A 16,377-nucleotide genomic window follows, 5' to 3' on the forward strand; every position below is an offset into this window, starting at 1 on the left:
GCGCCAGCAGAACACTCTGGCCTTATCAAGAGACCCCCAAGTCAGTCAGCAGAAGGGGATCTAAGAGGTATCCAGGAAACAGCACCTGAGATGTTACGACTATTGTTCAGCAACTTCGGGGACACACACCTGTGACTGAGAGGGGACTGGGAGGCACTCATGTCACCGAAGAGGAAGCTGAGTCACAGAGAGGTGAAGTGACTTAGCTGAGGTCACAGGACCTGTGGGGAGCAGGGAGCCTCTGACCTCCAGACCAAGAGTGGAGCCACCTGAGCACACAGCTGTCTCAGGCTTCCCCTAGGAGCACACTTAAAATGACAATGAGGTAGCGTCACGGGCCACTGCCGGGGGCCTGTGGACAGGAGCTCCCACGCCATCAACAAAGGAGACTGGGCAAAGGTTACCTAAAGCACCCCAAAAGGGCCCCAGGCCAAAGCCCCTCAGAACAATGACCGTTACTGGAAGAACAGCAGATGGCGGTGCCCAGTGGCCAGGCCACGGTAGAATATGTTGGGCATTTACGGTGACAAAGTTCTGTGTAGCTCAGCCTCTGCAAACTGACCCTCCCATTCTTTGGTGGGGACAGGACCAGTAGGTACAGAAAACAACTTCCAGAAAGCTTGCACAAGACCCTTGATGTTGCAAGAGTCAATCTAGGGGGGGTTTACTGAAAGGTATTTTCAAATAAGAAGTGTATGTATGTATGTGTGTGTGTGTATGCATGTGCACGTGTGTTTGTGTGTATGTTTGTGTGTGGAGTGTTATTTTTCCCCAGTAAATCAGCAAAGTGCACGGTGTCAGCATGAGGCTGGCTGGAGCGGGCAGCCTGTCATCACTGCCTGGCAGCCGGCGGTGCGGCAGTTCCAGCTCAGTTGCTTTTATGATTACCAAACCCGGGTACGGAAGGCGCTCAAGCATCTGGGGCAGGCATACGAGCGCAATCTGTCAGCCCTCTCTGAGAAAATGGGTCAGACTGTCAGCCCCGATTGGAAACTTTTCTCCTAATTAAGCAAGCTCTGGCGAAACAAAGTCCCTCCCACTGTCTCCTTAAATAGTCCCACCTTAAAAGGGCAGCCTCCAAACCCTCTGCCAGCCTCGGCAGCCTCGTAATATCTGAGTGCGGTCATCTCAGACCCTCCACGTCACTAAGACGGCAGACTAGCCAAATTTCTCCTCACACCCTACGGCCCACGAGAGCGTGAGATCTGCAGCCAGCAGACCCTTCTCTCCTGAGCTGCACCTGTGCTCTGGCCAAGTCGGCCGTGTTTCTTCCCCAAGCCTGCTGCTGGCCACATGTCACGTGATCATGCAGTAAACCAATGTAGCCCACAAACTGCTAAAATGGTACAAAGGGGAGCTGCAGAATACTTCCTAAACGTAGATATTTACAAAAAGCTATTAAATGAGATACAAGCGAGACACATGTGAAATACTGAAGAGAAAAAAATCTTGAATTTGTAAAAATATTCTGTCCTCAGATTGCTCCACGAGTGCCTTTATGTTCTCTAGTAGATGATGTCATTCATACAAGAGAATGTCTGCGTAACACCCAACCAGGTGACCCACACAAAGGAAAATCCTTGGTCATGTATCTAAAGACTGGCAAATGAGTGCCTAAGTTGAAAGTTTAAATATAAGATTTCAGAGAGGTAATATCATAGATTCTGTATTTTTTTAATGATTTTTCAGATTATCCAACCAACAGTAAACCATGTTGATAGAGGGTTTTCCACCTATTAATGGTGGCTGTTTATTGAAAGTCAAATACTAAATACTGTTTCAGGTGTTTTCTATGCATAGATAGAGAAACTAAATCCTGACAAAAGGTCTTGGAAGAAAATATCCCACCTTACATGTGGAGCATTAGGCTCAGTGACATTAAGTAAGTTGCTCAGTCACAGCCAACGACTGAAGCCTCCACTGTGGGCTCCAGAGACCATGATCTTAGCCACTCAGCACCCCGGTCCCTCCAAGTCACCCTTTAGTCAAAAGACAAACCACGTGATCAGTGTCGGAGACCCTTCAAACAAAGAGAGGAGTCAAATAGCAGAAACACTCAGATGATGGTAACAATGACCACAGTGGCGGCAGTCAGTTTTTTTAGAGACACCCAGAACCAATGAATGAAGGAAGAGGAGTTTAACAAACACACCTGGCGGGGCAGGGTCTGGATTCAAATCTAGGTGTTCACTTAAAACTTGACTTTCTTAAGATACAATGTAAGCTGCTTCTACAAGGAATTCCAAAAGAGCTGTTCTAAAGATGTTCTCTGTTCCGGCAATAAGCACACAGGGGCACGGGAGGCAGCCATGATCTGGGGAAATGGTAACTGCTTCTCCTCTGTCCCAGAACTGTCACCAAGTAGCTGCATGACCACAGGCAACTCACCACCTCTCTAAGCTGGTCTTTCCACCTAAAAGGAAATAGCGTTCCCACCTACGAGTGTTATTGCTCAAATGAACTGAAAACAGTGGCTGTCCCCTCATTTCTTGGGAATGAAGGCATCAATACAAATAAACAGCAGTGGAATGTCTCAGTGCCTATCTGGCACCAGGTGGAGAAATAAAGGGGAGGGAAGGTACGCAGGTGCAACAGGGACAGTGTCACCCAAAGGGCACTGGAACACCTAGGCTTCCTGAGCCCAACCTTTATGGTGAATCATCAACGACTAACAGTAACATCTCAAGTTTGTTGGCACACGAAATTCTCAGTGTGGTCCCAGGACCAGCAGCATCAGCGCCACCTGGGAACCTGTCAGACGGGCCAATTTTCAGGCTCCGCCCCAGCCCTGTTGAATAAGAGGGTCTGGAGGGTAAGTCCCAGCAGTGTTTTAACAAGCCATCTAGGTGATTCTGACATACACTGCAGCTGCAGAACCACTGGCACAGGGGGCTGCAAAGCTCAAAAGCTGGAGTCAGAGACAAGAGATTTAAATCCAGACTCTAAGATGAAAGAGGCTGCGGCTTAGAGCACTGGTCAAGTTCTGGTTAACGGAGGTGATGACGTAGGTGGAAGAAAGCACTGGTTGAGTTGGGACATGGTTGTGGAGGCAAGAAGTGGAGAGTGAAGACAGCATGGGAGAAGCACAGGAAAGGGTCTGAGGACCTATCTCAGCCCCACAGCACTTCTGTGCTCCTGCACCATCCCCAGCAGCCTTCAGTGTAATGAGGGGAAATCGCCCAGAGGCTCAGAGACAGCTCATGGCTGGGCAAACTCAGAGGTCCCTGTTTTGAAAGTTCTGGAGCCTGAAAGTAGTTAGTAGGGGGAGACACCAGCCTTAGGAGGCTGCTGCCAGGGGGAAACAGTGAAGACCCGACTGAATGTCATCACCACCCCGAACTGCTAGGAGCCCTCCAGGCTGTCGGGAGCATGGGGCAGAAGTGAACAGCAGAGAACCTCAGTGGGGTGAGGTGTGTGTGTGTGGGGGGTGTGGTGAGGAATAGGAGGTAAGTCAGAGCTGGTGAAAAACAAAAGCTGAAACACTTGCTTCATGGTTAGACTGAAAACAAAACCTACAGCCAAGTAATTCTGACAAAAGCACACAGAAGACCAGTTCCAAAGCAGGAATATGTGTTTGAACAGACGCCAAGAGAAGAACTGACTTAAGACTTCCTACTGTGTCAAAAAGCTCTGCTTGTTGACAGAGAATTATCTTGAGTTTGTGAGGAAAATTTTCCACATCCACCCTTGAACTCTTCCTCAGAGAGTCATACCCTGGGTCGCCGTGTTTTCTCAGTGAAATATTTCTGAGGAACGCGCAAACAGGACGAGGGAGGTTTCCTCAGCCTGCGACCTCCCTGCCTGCCTGCGCCCGACCACTGGCCCACTTCCTGCAGCACACAGTCATGGACCCTCTTCATCTGACCCCCAGGGCCGATTAACCTTGCCTTTACCACATGGTATATAACCCATCTCAGTGAATGCAAGCTTTTATCACCTCACACACAGAATATTGCTACTGTCTTCTTAAAAGCCACGTTAACTGTGAAAAACATCTGAAATATAAAGACAAGGCTAGACCTCAATTTATATACCTACCATCAAGGATAAGCACACGGTAACATGTTGTTATATTTGCTTTGCAAGTGCGATTTCTCTTTCTGTTTTTAAAGGACTAGAGATTGCAGATTTAGCTGAAGTCCCATACCATCTTTCTTTCTCTCCCCAATGGTAGTCACTTTCTTCAAGTTAATTTCCACACATATTTTATCACGTGCCTACATCTCCTTGCATCTATCAACAATATATTCTTTTTCTCTTCGTATTTTTGTTTTTATTTTCAAAGAATTTTTTATTGAAGTACAGTCAATTACAATGTGTCAATTTCTGGTGTACAGCACAATGTCCCAGTCATGCATATACATACATATATTTCTCTTTGTATTTTTAAATTCAACAGATCCATATTCTAAAATGCTGTTTCCTCTGTAAAGTATTTTGGTGTCTTTGTACATTTGAATTTGTGCCCATGTGATAAACATGAAATGCTATATCCTCATTGATTTTTGCATTCTGGATTACTTATGAGGCTGAATATTCTTCCCCACCTTTGTAAGTCAGTGGAATTTCCTCTTGTCTAAAGTGTGTATCTGCTATCCTGATCTTTTTTCTTATGAGATTTTATTTCAAGTACTTTCTGGATATTAATTTGTTCTTGGCAGTAGGCATTGCAAACATGCAAATTTTTTTTCACTCTTAATTTGTTAACATCTTTTGCCTAATATTTTTATTTTACTTCAGGAAAGTTCCTCAACCTCTTACATCACCTTACATCAATAAAAGAGTGTTTTAATTACTATTGCTTTGTAAGAAATTGGGATAATTGTGTGAGTCCTCCATATAATATTCTTCATATCTTCTCAAATATACTCAATTTTCTTGACACCCCGCAGGTGAGTACCACTGCTGTCTGGACCTACGTGGTGATGAGCTGCTGTCATGTGTTGATCTTTTTTCTAGAGATGGTGTTTTCTTTTAGTAGTTCTAATAAGTTTCTCCATAGACTGAGTGAATTATCTGTGTAGATAAACCTATGACTTGCAACTAATGACAGTTTCACTTTTCTAATCCTGAAATCATTTCTTTTCTCTTTCCTTATTGTGTAACTTACATGTTACTTTTTTTTCATTCAAGTATAGTCGGTTTACAACATTGTGTCAGTTTCTGGTGTACTGCATAACAGTTCAGTCATACATATACACACATACATTCGTTTTTGTATTCCTATTCATTATATGTTACTACGTATGTATTACTTATTATCTGCCTCTCTGCACTACAATACGAGTTCCGTGAGGGCAGGAATGTTTGACTGTGCCTTTCACTGCTGGATCCTCACTGTCTAGTGCCTACTGTGTAGAAGATGTCCAATAAATTATTTGTTGAACAAATGAATTTTGCATTCCCAGAAGAAACCAATTATAATTTGCAGTTATAATATAAACTTGTCATGTCGGACTACGCTAATGTTTTGCCAACTTTAGGGAAGGTCTCTGTATTCAGTTTAAAAGTTTCACATGGTCTATATTCAATTTTGGTATCTTGATCTTCTGCTAGTTCCAAGTTAAGGTGAGGAGGGGCTTTTTTTCTCGTTCCGTTCTCTGAAAAAACCTGGGCCTAGTTTTTGTCTTGTTGTTTTTTTTTTGACGGGTTTATTTTAAACTCAGAAGATTATTTCTTTCAAGATTGTAGATCTATACAGATTTTCCACTTACCCATTTTTATCTCGATTTCTCATTTTTTGGCTTCAAATTTTCATTTCATTCTCTTCTCATTTTTAAAATCTCTTTCCTAAAGTCCTGCCCCATTTGCATTACCAATAATGTCTATTTTTGCCTTTTCCTTCTTTTGTTTTACTTGATCAAATTTCTCAGAGATTTACATTTTTTATTAATTTTTGCAATGACATAGTTCTGGGTTTTGCTGATTCTCCCCGTGACTTCTGTTTCATTATCTTCTCTCGATTAAAACATTTTTTCTTCTATTTGATCTTGTTTTACTTATCACTCCCTGAGGGTAAATTATTCCACTAAAATTGTGTATATCTGAAACTCTCCTTGTAATACTGTCTGTTTTTCCTTTTTATATTTTAAGCTCATGTTAGATGCATGTAAGCTCAGAATTAATATATCACCCTGGCAAATTAGCCCTACTATCTTTATGATGACCATCTTTGTCCTTACAGTCTACTCTGTGTGACATTAGATATATAGCTTCTCTGGCTTTGATTTAACTAGTTTCTTGGTACATCATTTTCTATGCCTTACTTTAAACTTTCCTGTGTCCTTAAATTAAGTGTATTACAGAAATAGTATAGAGCTGAACTTTAAAAAAAAATTCCTCCAATATGTGTATTATTTCGTCCTGTATTAACTTACAACTTTGATTTACTTACATTTGCTATGATGCCTAAGCTATTTAGAAGTATTTGTCAGATCTTAATTGACGTATTCTATTTACTGAACTTTTTCTGGCTTTGTTTCCATAACCCACTTTGTACAACTACTACTGTATTGTCCAAGCTCTTTGCATCTCTTCTTCAACACCAACCCCTCTCCCTGACACACACACACACACACACACACACAAACACACTCTGGTTTGAAAGTTACACAATCTATTTCTATTCTTTTAGGTACCAATCTTTCCCTGCATTTTATTATGAAAAATCTCAAACTCACAGAAGGTTGAAAGAATTATAGACTGAACACTCTATACCCATCAAGAGCTATCTTTAACTTTATCACATATACTTGACTTAAGATCTAAAGTTTACTGGTACATCTAATCTTCTTTGATACAACAAGGTCCAAAGAAGGCTTTGTACCTTGATCACGGTTTTTTGTAATTGAAGTAAAGCTGATTTACAATATCCACCTTAAAATTTTTTAAAGATTTTACTCCATGTACAGTTACTATGAATTACTGGCTATATTCCTTGTACTGTACAATATACCCTTGTAGCTTATTTATTTACACAGTTTGTACCTCTTAATCCCCTACCCTATCTTGACTCTGATCATTTCTTAAAGTTTTCTACCATGTTTTTAAGGGGATTAAAGTTAGTCATTTACAGTAGGTTTTGTTGTTGTTGTCAATGTTGTAAGAGCTAATTCTTTAGATTTACCTTCTATTTTGCCAAATTCTTTGATTAACATTGCTTCTTGGGGGAGGGTATATTTCAGTGGTAGAGCGCATGCTTAACACACACGAGGTCCTGGGTTTAATCCCCAGTACCTTCACTAAAAAAAATTACTTCTTGCACCATACTCTTGCCACCTTTCTAGAAACAATTATCATAACAGTCCCAAAGCCTGCACTGCAATTTTGGATTTTGGAATCCTAAATAGACTGTCCTTTATTGAAAATATAGTTAAAGGTAAGATCTTGCTGAAATTAGAGCCACATTTTGGCTTTCCAAAATAACAATTTCATAGGTTTATTGCCAGACAGACTGCAGTCTCAAAAACAGGGAAGAATTAATTTATAGTATCTCCGTGTTATCCTCCCTACACCTGGCACAACAGAACACACATATGAAGTTCTCACTGAGTCAACACCACACGGTTTGCTTTCTGCAAGTGTCTTCTGAACACAGCAGAGCATAAAGAATTTCCACGATTCTTGGATTATGTTGTTTATACTTCATGCTCCGATAAAATGTCCCTTCCTAGGACTCTTTGGAAATGACCTGAAGAAAAGTGTCACAAAGGTAAAACACATCAGATTGGACTTGGGAGAAGTGGCCGTTTCCTGGCTTCCAGCTTCCTGGTTCTGCACCTTATTGTTTTCCCTGACTCTCTTGTACCTGTTTTCACCATCCATAGGGCAGATGGGGGACATTCAATAATCCTTAAATCCCTGAAGGCTCTTAAAATATTTTACTCTCTGATTTTCATTCTAAATAAACACTTTCACCAAGGTAGCACTGACCCCAGAAATCATTAAAGGGTCTGCAGAAAGGAGAAAAAAAAATCTCATAAAAAGGTCCGGAGTAACGGCTATATGATCCAGCAATCCCACTCCTCGGTGTGCATCCACAGAGACTGAAATCAGTGTCTTGAAGAGTACCTGCACACCCATGTTCACTGCAGTATTATTCACAACAGTTAAGGTATGGAAACAACTTAAACATCTTTTGATGCATGAATGGGTAAAGAAAATGAGTGGTAGGTATATATCATGAAATAGTATTCCACCGTAAGGAAAAAGGAAACCCTGCCATGTGTGACAACACAGATGGACCTGGAGCATAATATGCTAAGTGACAGAAGCCAGACAGAGAATGACAAATGCTATCTGGTATCACTTACGCGTGGATTTTTTTTTTTAAGCCAATTTCATGGAAGCAGAAAATAGAATGGTGGTGTCCAGGGTCTGGGGGAAAAGTAAATGGGGGTAATGTAGATTAAAGAGTACAGAGTTTTTAATTATAAGAAGAATAAGAATCTAATGTACAGCATGGTATCTATAGTGAATAATACAGTACTGAGTACTTCAAAGTTGCTGAGTATTTAAGCATTCCCACCACACCACCCCCCCAACTATGTGAGGTCATGGAGTAATCATTCTGTATGTATGTCAAATCGTCAAGTTGTATACTCTAAAAATATACAATAATAGTGGTCAACTATTCCCCAATTTTCAAAAAATTAAAAGAAATGTAATCATTAAACATGCCTCTATGTACCTCACCTACAATCTATGTGGCCACAGCCACAATCTCTGTCTGGCTTTAACTTCAGCCAGGCTCTGTGACAAGTCCAATCTTCTATTAATTTTTTTTTCATTTTCTTTTTTTAAACTTTTATTCTATTGAGTTATAGTCAGTTTACAATGTTATGTCAATTTCCAGTGTAGAGCACAATTTTTCAGTTATACATGAACATACATACATTCATTGTTACATTCTTTTCACTGTGATCTTTTTTTTTTTTTTTACTGAATTGTTCAAAGATGACAGTATGTGTGAAAGGTAGATGGGGTAAAACATGAAGGCTGGCAAACATGGGCCAGCCACAGTCACCAGGGACAGCCCAGGCATCTTACTCTTGGATAGTCGGAGACTATCCAACGTCCAGTCAGGGAAATGTGATCTTGCTGCTTTGATTAAGAGGAGACTAATGTGCTCAGAAGTTTTACCTGTGCAGTATGTGCAGTCAGATACACAGTTAAACATCTACACTGAATCAAAATGCCTCATTACCTACACTAGATTTGGCCTAATTAAAAAGTAAAACAAATTCATAAGAAAATTCATGCACCCCATTGTTCAGAGCAGCACTATTTGCAATAGCCAAGACATGGAAACAACCTAAATGTCCACTGACAGATGACTGGATAAAGAAGTTGTGGTATATTTACACAATGGAATACTACTCAGCCATAAAAAGAAGAAAATAATGCCATTTGCAGCAATGTGGATAGATCTGAAGACTGTCACTCTAACTGAAATGGGCTGGAAAGAGAAGGAAAAATGACATATGACATCATTTATATGAGGAATCTAAAAAATAATAACAATAATAAGGACACAAATGAACTACTTATTATTTATAACTTAGATGACTGATTTCTTGAATATGTGTAAGTACATCTGACTATCCTTTATGATTGGATTACTGCATTCTGTTGATTCTTATTTTGTAGTTGGCTTTATTCCTTTGATAACTATATAAGTTTAAAAAGCTAAAGCTCTAATCTGTTCTTAGAAACAAGAATCAGTACATGTATGTAAACTAAAAAAAATGGGCAGTATACTATATACATGTATTTACAAGCAATATAATGCATATGTGCAGTAGAACCATAATAATTCTACCTAATAAAACTGAAAAGGAAAAAAAAAAGAAAAGAAAAAGTAACTGCCACCAGGCATAAAAAGCTTGTTTTAATCTGGAATCTGAGTACGGATCCACATACCACAAGAGGCAGGGGCTCCATGCCACCACCTCAGAAATAAGGAAAGTGAACACAACTGCTTCACCTTGACTACCCCCCACTATTAAGAGAAGGGACATCTCTGATGCAGTGTAGGTGTGCACCATCCCACAGGCCCATAAACCACAGGAGACAGCATAAGAGGGACACCAACGCTCTGATGCTGTTTGTAACCCTCACACAAGCAGGCGGAGGTACAACCACATTCACTGTGACGTAGTGGACACAACCAGTGACACTAGAAGCGAGACGAAGACCCGTGCAATCACATTGTTAAGTGCTTTCCTAATTTGGGTGCATATTGGGAGACCAGCGAAAGGGGCAACTTTGCCCTCAGAGTAGGAATCCCTTTGTAAATGATGTACGTCCCAGTGTGGAAGTCAGAAGCTACTTGCAGAAAAGTTCTACGTAATTGTTAAGAAGCCACTTTTCCTCTCTCTGCTTCTTCTTCTGCATGCATAGCATAAAATAGACTTCTGTCTTAATTCAAAAGGGGGCCCTGAGAATGATCTGTCCGAAAGCTCGAAAGAAAAAGCATGAATGAAATGACCAGGGGAGCATCATCGTAGGCACCCAATGAACGGCTCACATTCTCAGCAGGGCCACCCTGGCTTACAGTTACGAAATCCTAAAACTAAACATTTTATTTAAAATTTTGGACTCATAAATCTCCTCTTCATTTTCTCCTGTTCTTCATCAGTCACTCAAAGAAACAGAAACAGAAACAAAATGCGTCCTCCCTCCAGGGCTTAATTAGCTCTTGGCGTTATCAATTTCCGTGGCCATAATCCACAGATTTATGACACCACCATGTGTATCTGGGGAGCCAGCTGTGAGGGTAGAACACAGGAAGGTGAAACTACTATAAGGCAGTGTGCACACGGTTTTCCGGAAGGCGACTGGGGTGTCACAGAACAGAGAAAGGCAGACTTTCACGGCTCCTGCAGGAAGGAAGCCAGACCGACTGGGTGGAAGTGGCCCAGAGGAACACTTGGCCATATGACTGGTTTGGAGAATACGGAACAAAGTGAATGACAGGACCTGCTCAGGGCCATTCTCAGACTCAAGGTCACTGCACAGAACACTGTAGGACAGGGCATCACTTTGGAAAAGCTTCCTGGAATTCATTAACCCAAGGGTAGAATTTTTTAAAGTAACAACTCAGTTTAGAGCCAACAGCATGTTGGTCAGGCATTCTCTGCTGCCAGGAGAGAAGTCAGATTCCCTTTTCACCTAGGGCATATGTTGGTCCCAATTACCTGCCACCGAAGTGACAGTGGGCTCAAGGGCCAAATAAGCATTTATGTTATCCTCTTCTCTCAATACACTCGGACACATACAATGGATAACCTACTCAGTGCATCCCGTGTTGACATAACCTACAGAAAAGTGGACGCCCGCCCACCCCCAGGCGGCATGCGTGTCAGGTCCCCCCTTGCAAAGCCTCTACAAGCTGCCTTCTAGGGGAGCAGGATACTGATCTGGTTAAGACTCTCTGCAGTGATTTTTGTGGCTCAGTCAAATGTTCCATATGACTTCAGAGGAAGCCGAAGAGGGAAAAGGTGGGGAAAAACATAAAGGAAAAAAATGTTATCAGAGGAAGAAAAATACAAAACCCTTGGAGAAGCCCAGATCAAAACAGAGGGGAAGATGACCTCAGACAAACGGCAGCCTGTGGGTGGCTGGGCTCGTCTGCTGGGCATTTCTAGGAAACCCAACCCTCAGGCCCACGTTCGGTGGGGCCATGAAGAGTCGGGAGTACTGAATCTGCAAGTACTGAGCCAGAAAAAAATCACTCTCATCATTTTATAAAACAGAACCAGCGACCAGACGGGTGGAAAGAGTACAGTCAGTTTTAACGTATACATCACACTGTCAGAGCAATGAAGATTTCAGAAGATTGTAACAAAGAATGTGAAGCCCTCTTTCATACTCTGTTGTTCTAATACTGGAGTCCTGAAAAGAAATTAAAGATGACAAAATTTGGCCTGGTATAAAGAAGGGATGTTCTAAGGGACAGAGGCTTCAGAAGACGGAGGAAGTAAGTTTCTCAACTCCAGAGACAGCCTGGACAACAGCATGGAGGGCCGTTGCAGACCCTGCGGTTTAGAGGAAACCACATGCGGCCCGAACGTGGAGCAGGTTGTCTTCACGGCCATCCCAACTTGAGTTCCCAGCCCCTCGCTTTCCCCAAGGTCCACAAAATTCATCATATACTCAACTGAGTAAGCATTCACAATCTCATGATTGATTGAGCCTAGTGTGTGTACTCTGCATAGCTGGCTCAAAAATAAATAGTGAAAAGGAGAGAAGAGAAAAAAGAAAAACAAAAGGTCACTTACTCTAAGAATCCAGGCTTGTGTTTGTGCTCCACATGAGGTCCAAATTGTATCTGGGCTTGAAATCCACCAAACTCACAAGCTTTCTCGAAGGAGACAGGGTGGGAGCCGTTCAGGATATCGTCTCGAGCCTGCAACACAAGAGGAAGCAAAAAGCATCAGGGGCTTGTGGGGGAACGACACCTTCTCTCCATGGCCGTGTTCCTGCGTCCGAGTGTACGTACCCTGTACCCTCTCCGTGGAATGAGGGGAAACATGCCAGCCAACCCAGAGTGGTACATTCAGGACAGCAGAGCAGAATTAAGGCAAAGGGAAAACAAGTGCTTGCCCAAAACTGCCTACAGATAAAAGGCAATTCCAGCAACGTCCAGTATATTAAAACTAAAGCTGGAGTATAACCTAGGGAGGTAGACGTGATCATGAAAATTACAGAGGCAAAGGGAAAGCCTTGTAAAATGACCAGAGTCACAGAGGGAGAAACAGAAATAACCATATATTTTTCATGTTCCTAAGTGATAAAGCTAACAGACAAATTATCTAGAGGTAAAATTAACCCAATCCCCAACCCAAGATATAGAGAAAGAACAGACAAGAACTCAATAACGCAGACATTTAGGAAAAATGATAACAAACGTGCAGTCCTGGAATCCGGAACCCACTGTATCTGACGTCATTCTCCCATGTCCTGACCCTTTTTATTCCTTTTCTTTCCCTTTCCTTTCTCTAGTTAGATGGCCCCAGAGCACTCTCTGATGGACACTCTAACCTATGGCTCGAGCCTTCAACCAACAGGCATTTTCCTGTTTCCCTGATAGCTCCCTCCCTCCGGCCTTCCAGCCTCTTTCCTCCCACCCTGTCCCTCCTTCCATCCACTAACTCAGGGGTCAGCAAACTTTTCCTGTAAAGGGCCAGAGAGTGAGCAAATTAGACCTTGCGGGCCCTGCAGACTCAGTCACAACTACTGAACTCTGCCACTGGAACATGAGAGCTGCCACAGACAGTAAGTAGACAATTATGTGATACATAAGGGGATTTACGAACATGTAACATGTAAACCAATGAGCTGTGTTCCAATAAAACTTTATTTACAAACACAGGTGACACCGTGGGTGCACTTTGCTGACTTCTGCATGATTTCTATGAGCAGATAGGTAGATACATGAAAGGCAAAGAGGATGGGGAAGAATGAAAAAAGCAAGAAAAGGAGAAAGATGGATGTTCTCCTTCAGCCAAAAGAAACCCTGGGGACTGACCAGGGCAAAGCCCACCTCTTACATATTAGGTCATTGCAACTCAGATGAGTTAAATGACTTGTCTGAGTTTAAACAATTAGTTAATGGTAAAGACATAAAAGGCTATTGGGAGAATATCTTTTAGTTAATGAGAAGTACTATTTTCTGACCAATATTCCCTTGTACTCTAACATGAGAGCTAAGAAAGCTGTAGGGCTGCAAAGCCAGGCTGAGCGAGACGGTTCCGGCCACCAGGACCCCAGCTGGGAGGCCAACCAAAGGCCATTCCCTGGACGGCCAGCAGCTCCCGGTGGACGTCAACCTGCACCACCACCAAACGCGGAAACTGCATGCCCCAGACACGGGTGGAGGCCGGGCCGAGCTCCTGCCGGCCACAAGCCACAGCTGGAGCTTCTGGGAACCTCACTGCCCTCAGCGTCAGAGCACAGAATACGGTACCTGGACATAGAGCAAGTTCAGCTGCACGGGGTCTCTCGAGTCCACATTCTGATCAGAGTAAAAGAACTTCCGTCTCAGCAGCAACGTCTCATTTTCATCCACTCCTTGTTCTCTGAACGTTCGGCTGTGATCCAGCCAATTTACTGCAACACAAGGCGACATATGAAAGAATTGTGTCTAATTTTCCTCTTAGTTCAAGGGGGTTAACCAAAACAGGGGCGCTCTACAGATGCAGGCTTCTAGAATGCTGATACTTAGTTACAGTTACTTCTTACATTAGATGTGAGCACGTGTACCCTGTGACACAGCAAAAGGAAAATGAGAAAGAAGTTTGCAGCCATTCCTAAGTTAGTAAAGCCCCGCAATGAATTTATAATATGCCCCTTCCTTCTGGCGGGCGGGGAATAAGGAAATCACCAAGACAACCACGTAGCATGATCCTTTAAGTCAAGAGTGATCTTCAGTCTGATCAGGTGAAATAATTTACAAACTCTGAGCATAATGAGTTACTACCTCTAACCTTAATGAGGAAAAGAGGAGGAAAATGAAAATAATTAGGGTGAGGGGAGGGCAGGACTAAGGAGTGGGGGCGGCAGAATCCCGCCCATGGCCCAACTTGACTCTCACTCAGAAAACACTTGCCTGGTGCTCAGGAGCACAGGAATACTTCATTCCTCTACACACCCCACAGCTCTCATTCCTACACTCTTCCCTGGGCTTCGCACACACACTGTGAGGAAGTATTCCTTGCAAGCCTCCACGGATTGTAAGTAACTTTAGCACAGGGGATGTGTTGGATTGAGCTCATCTCCCACAATACCTCGGAGAGTGTCATGCATGATCTAAAAATCCTGAGGATTTGTCTACTAAGGTTTCACCTGGAAAGAAGCAACTGGAAATCAAATCAGGCAAAAAAAAAAAAAAAGACAGAGAGAGAGACAGAGAGTCGGAGGAAATGAAATCCCCAATGAAGATCAATAAACATTATGATAATGATGACATCTTCCCAATGCAGCAGCAAGAGCAAGAACAATGAAAGAAATTAAGAGGCTGGGAAGGTCTGAGTGAAATGTGCATGAAGTAAGATCCTCTGCGGAGGGGAGGGGGCGTGGTCAGGCAGCCAGGTGCACGCAGCACAGATTATGGGGACACATGGGGTGGACATACTGGCTTTTCTATATATTAACTCTGTGGCTGTAGAAATGGACTTCCCTATGGTACAATTATATTACCATTTTGCAACCCCTAAGGAAATAATGAACCTAGACCATTTGTCATCAACGGCTCTTAATATCACAAAAAAAGGAGACAACCAAATTCAACTTTCTAATGGAAGTACACAGGAGTCTCTAAACACACATACACACAAATCTGATCAAGCCCCCAGATCTCAGGAATAAAACAGGACAGATGAACATGTCAGACAACATTGCAAATATGCAATCAACAAAATCCAGGGTGTAGGAAATTCTACACTAATAACAATCTGGTTTCTCCCCTGCAAAACTTGTAAGGAAAAAATATAAGAAATGGAGGGAAAGCTTTGAGACCAAAAAAGTTAAGCAATCTTTATTATTCAACTTTATTTGGACCTCAGTTCAAACAAACTGCTACCAAAAAATTTTAGAAGGCAATGGAGAAAACATGAACATTCTGTGTGTACTTGGTATTAAGAGATTACTTTATAGATAGGACATGGTATTATTGTCACTTTTTTCCCCTTAAGAGTCTTTATCTTTTAGTGACAAAGGCCAAAATGTTTCTAGATGAAATAAAACAAACAAAATCCCTGCCCTGGGTCACAGAGATGCTGGGAGGGGAGTGATGCTTGGCAGAACCACGCGCCTGCAGCGCCCGCCCTCCTCCGACACTCACAGTCATCATCCGTGTGAAGCTTGGCCTTCAACTTCTCCATCTTCCTCTCATCTCGTAACAGCGTCCTGTCTTTTTTTAGCGTACCCGTCCCCTCTTCTTTCTTTTCTTCGATGGTTTCTTGGATTAAAGAGTATTCTTCGTAGTTTGTTATTCCTAAAAATATCAATTGGTATAATGATCAGTGATTACAATGTTATCAACCCCTCCATCCTGGGGCCTCCAATACTCCAAGGAGTCCCTGGGGGCAATGGAGATGAAAAGGCTTTGCCAAGGTCAGGGTCAGGGTCAGGGTCACTCATGGAGCACACATCAAATAACTGGCCAGAAAGGCTCATCTTCAGCAGATTAAGTCACATTCACAATGTCATGTTCAAGTTTTTTGACTAATTTTTGAGAATTAGGAACAAAGTAGAGGTTATACAAAGGAAGACAAGACAATGTCAAGCAAGAAGTATCTGAGGGAACTGGGCTTCCTTTGCATGACAGGCAGAGCTGCTTTCTTCAGATATTCAAAGGGCTTCATGTAGAAAGAA

General features: G+C 42.4%; 1 protein-coding gene across 4 annotated transcripts in view; it reads right to left on the reverse strand.

Annotated features, from left to right (window-relative positions):
* TLN2 (talin 2) overlaps nucleotides 1-16,377 on the reverse strand; it is a 426,530-nt gene that overhangs the window by 150,192 nt on the left and 259,961 nt on the right. For all 4 annotated transcript variants that reach the window (XM_072962302.1, XM_072962304.1, XM_072962301.1 and 1 more), the window contains 3 exons: nucleotides 15,845-15,997; nucleotides 13,970-14,112; nucleotides 12,282-12,409 (listed from right to left, as the gene is read on the reverse strand). In XM_072962302.1, the coding sequence (XP_072818403.1) occupies nucleotides 12,282-12,409; nucleotides 13,970-14,112; nucleotides 15,845-15,997 (424 nt within the window). The remainder of the gene's footprint in view (nucleotides 1-12,281; nucleotides 12,410-13,969; nucleotides 14,113-15,844; nucleotides 15,998-16,377) is intronic.

This window comes from Vicugna pacos, chromosome 6 (assembly GCF_048564905.1).
Source record: "Vicugna pacos chromosome 6, VicPac4, whole genome shotgun sequence".
Classification (NCBI taxonomy): domain Eukaryota; kingdom Metazoa; phylum Chordata; class Mammalia; order Artiodactyla; family Camelidae; genus Vicugna; species Vicugna pacos.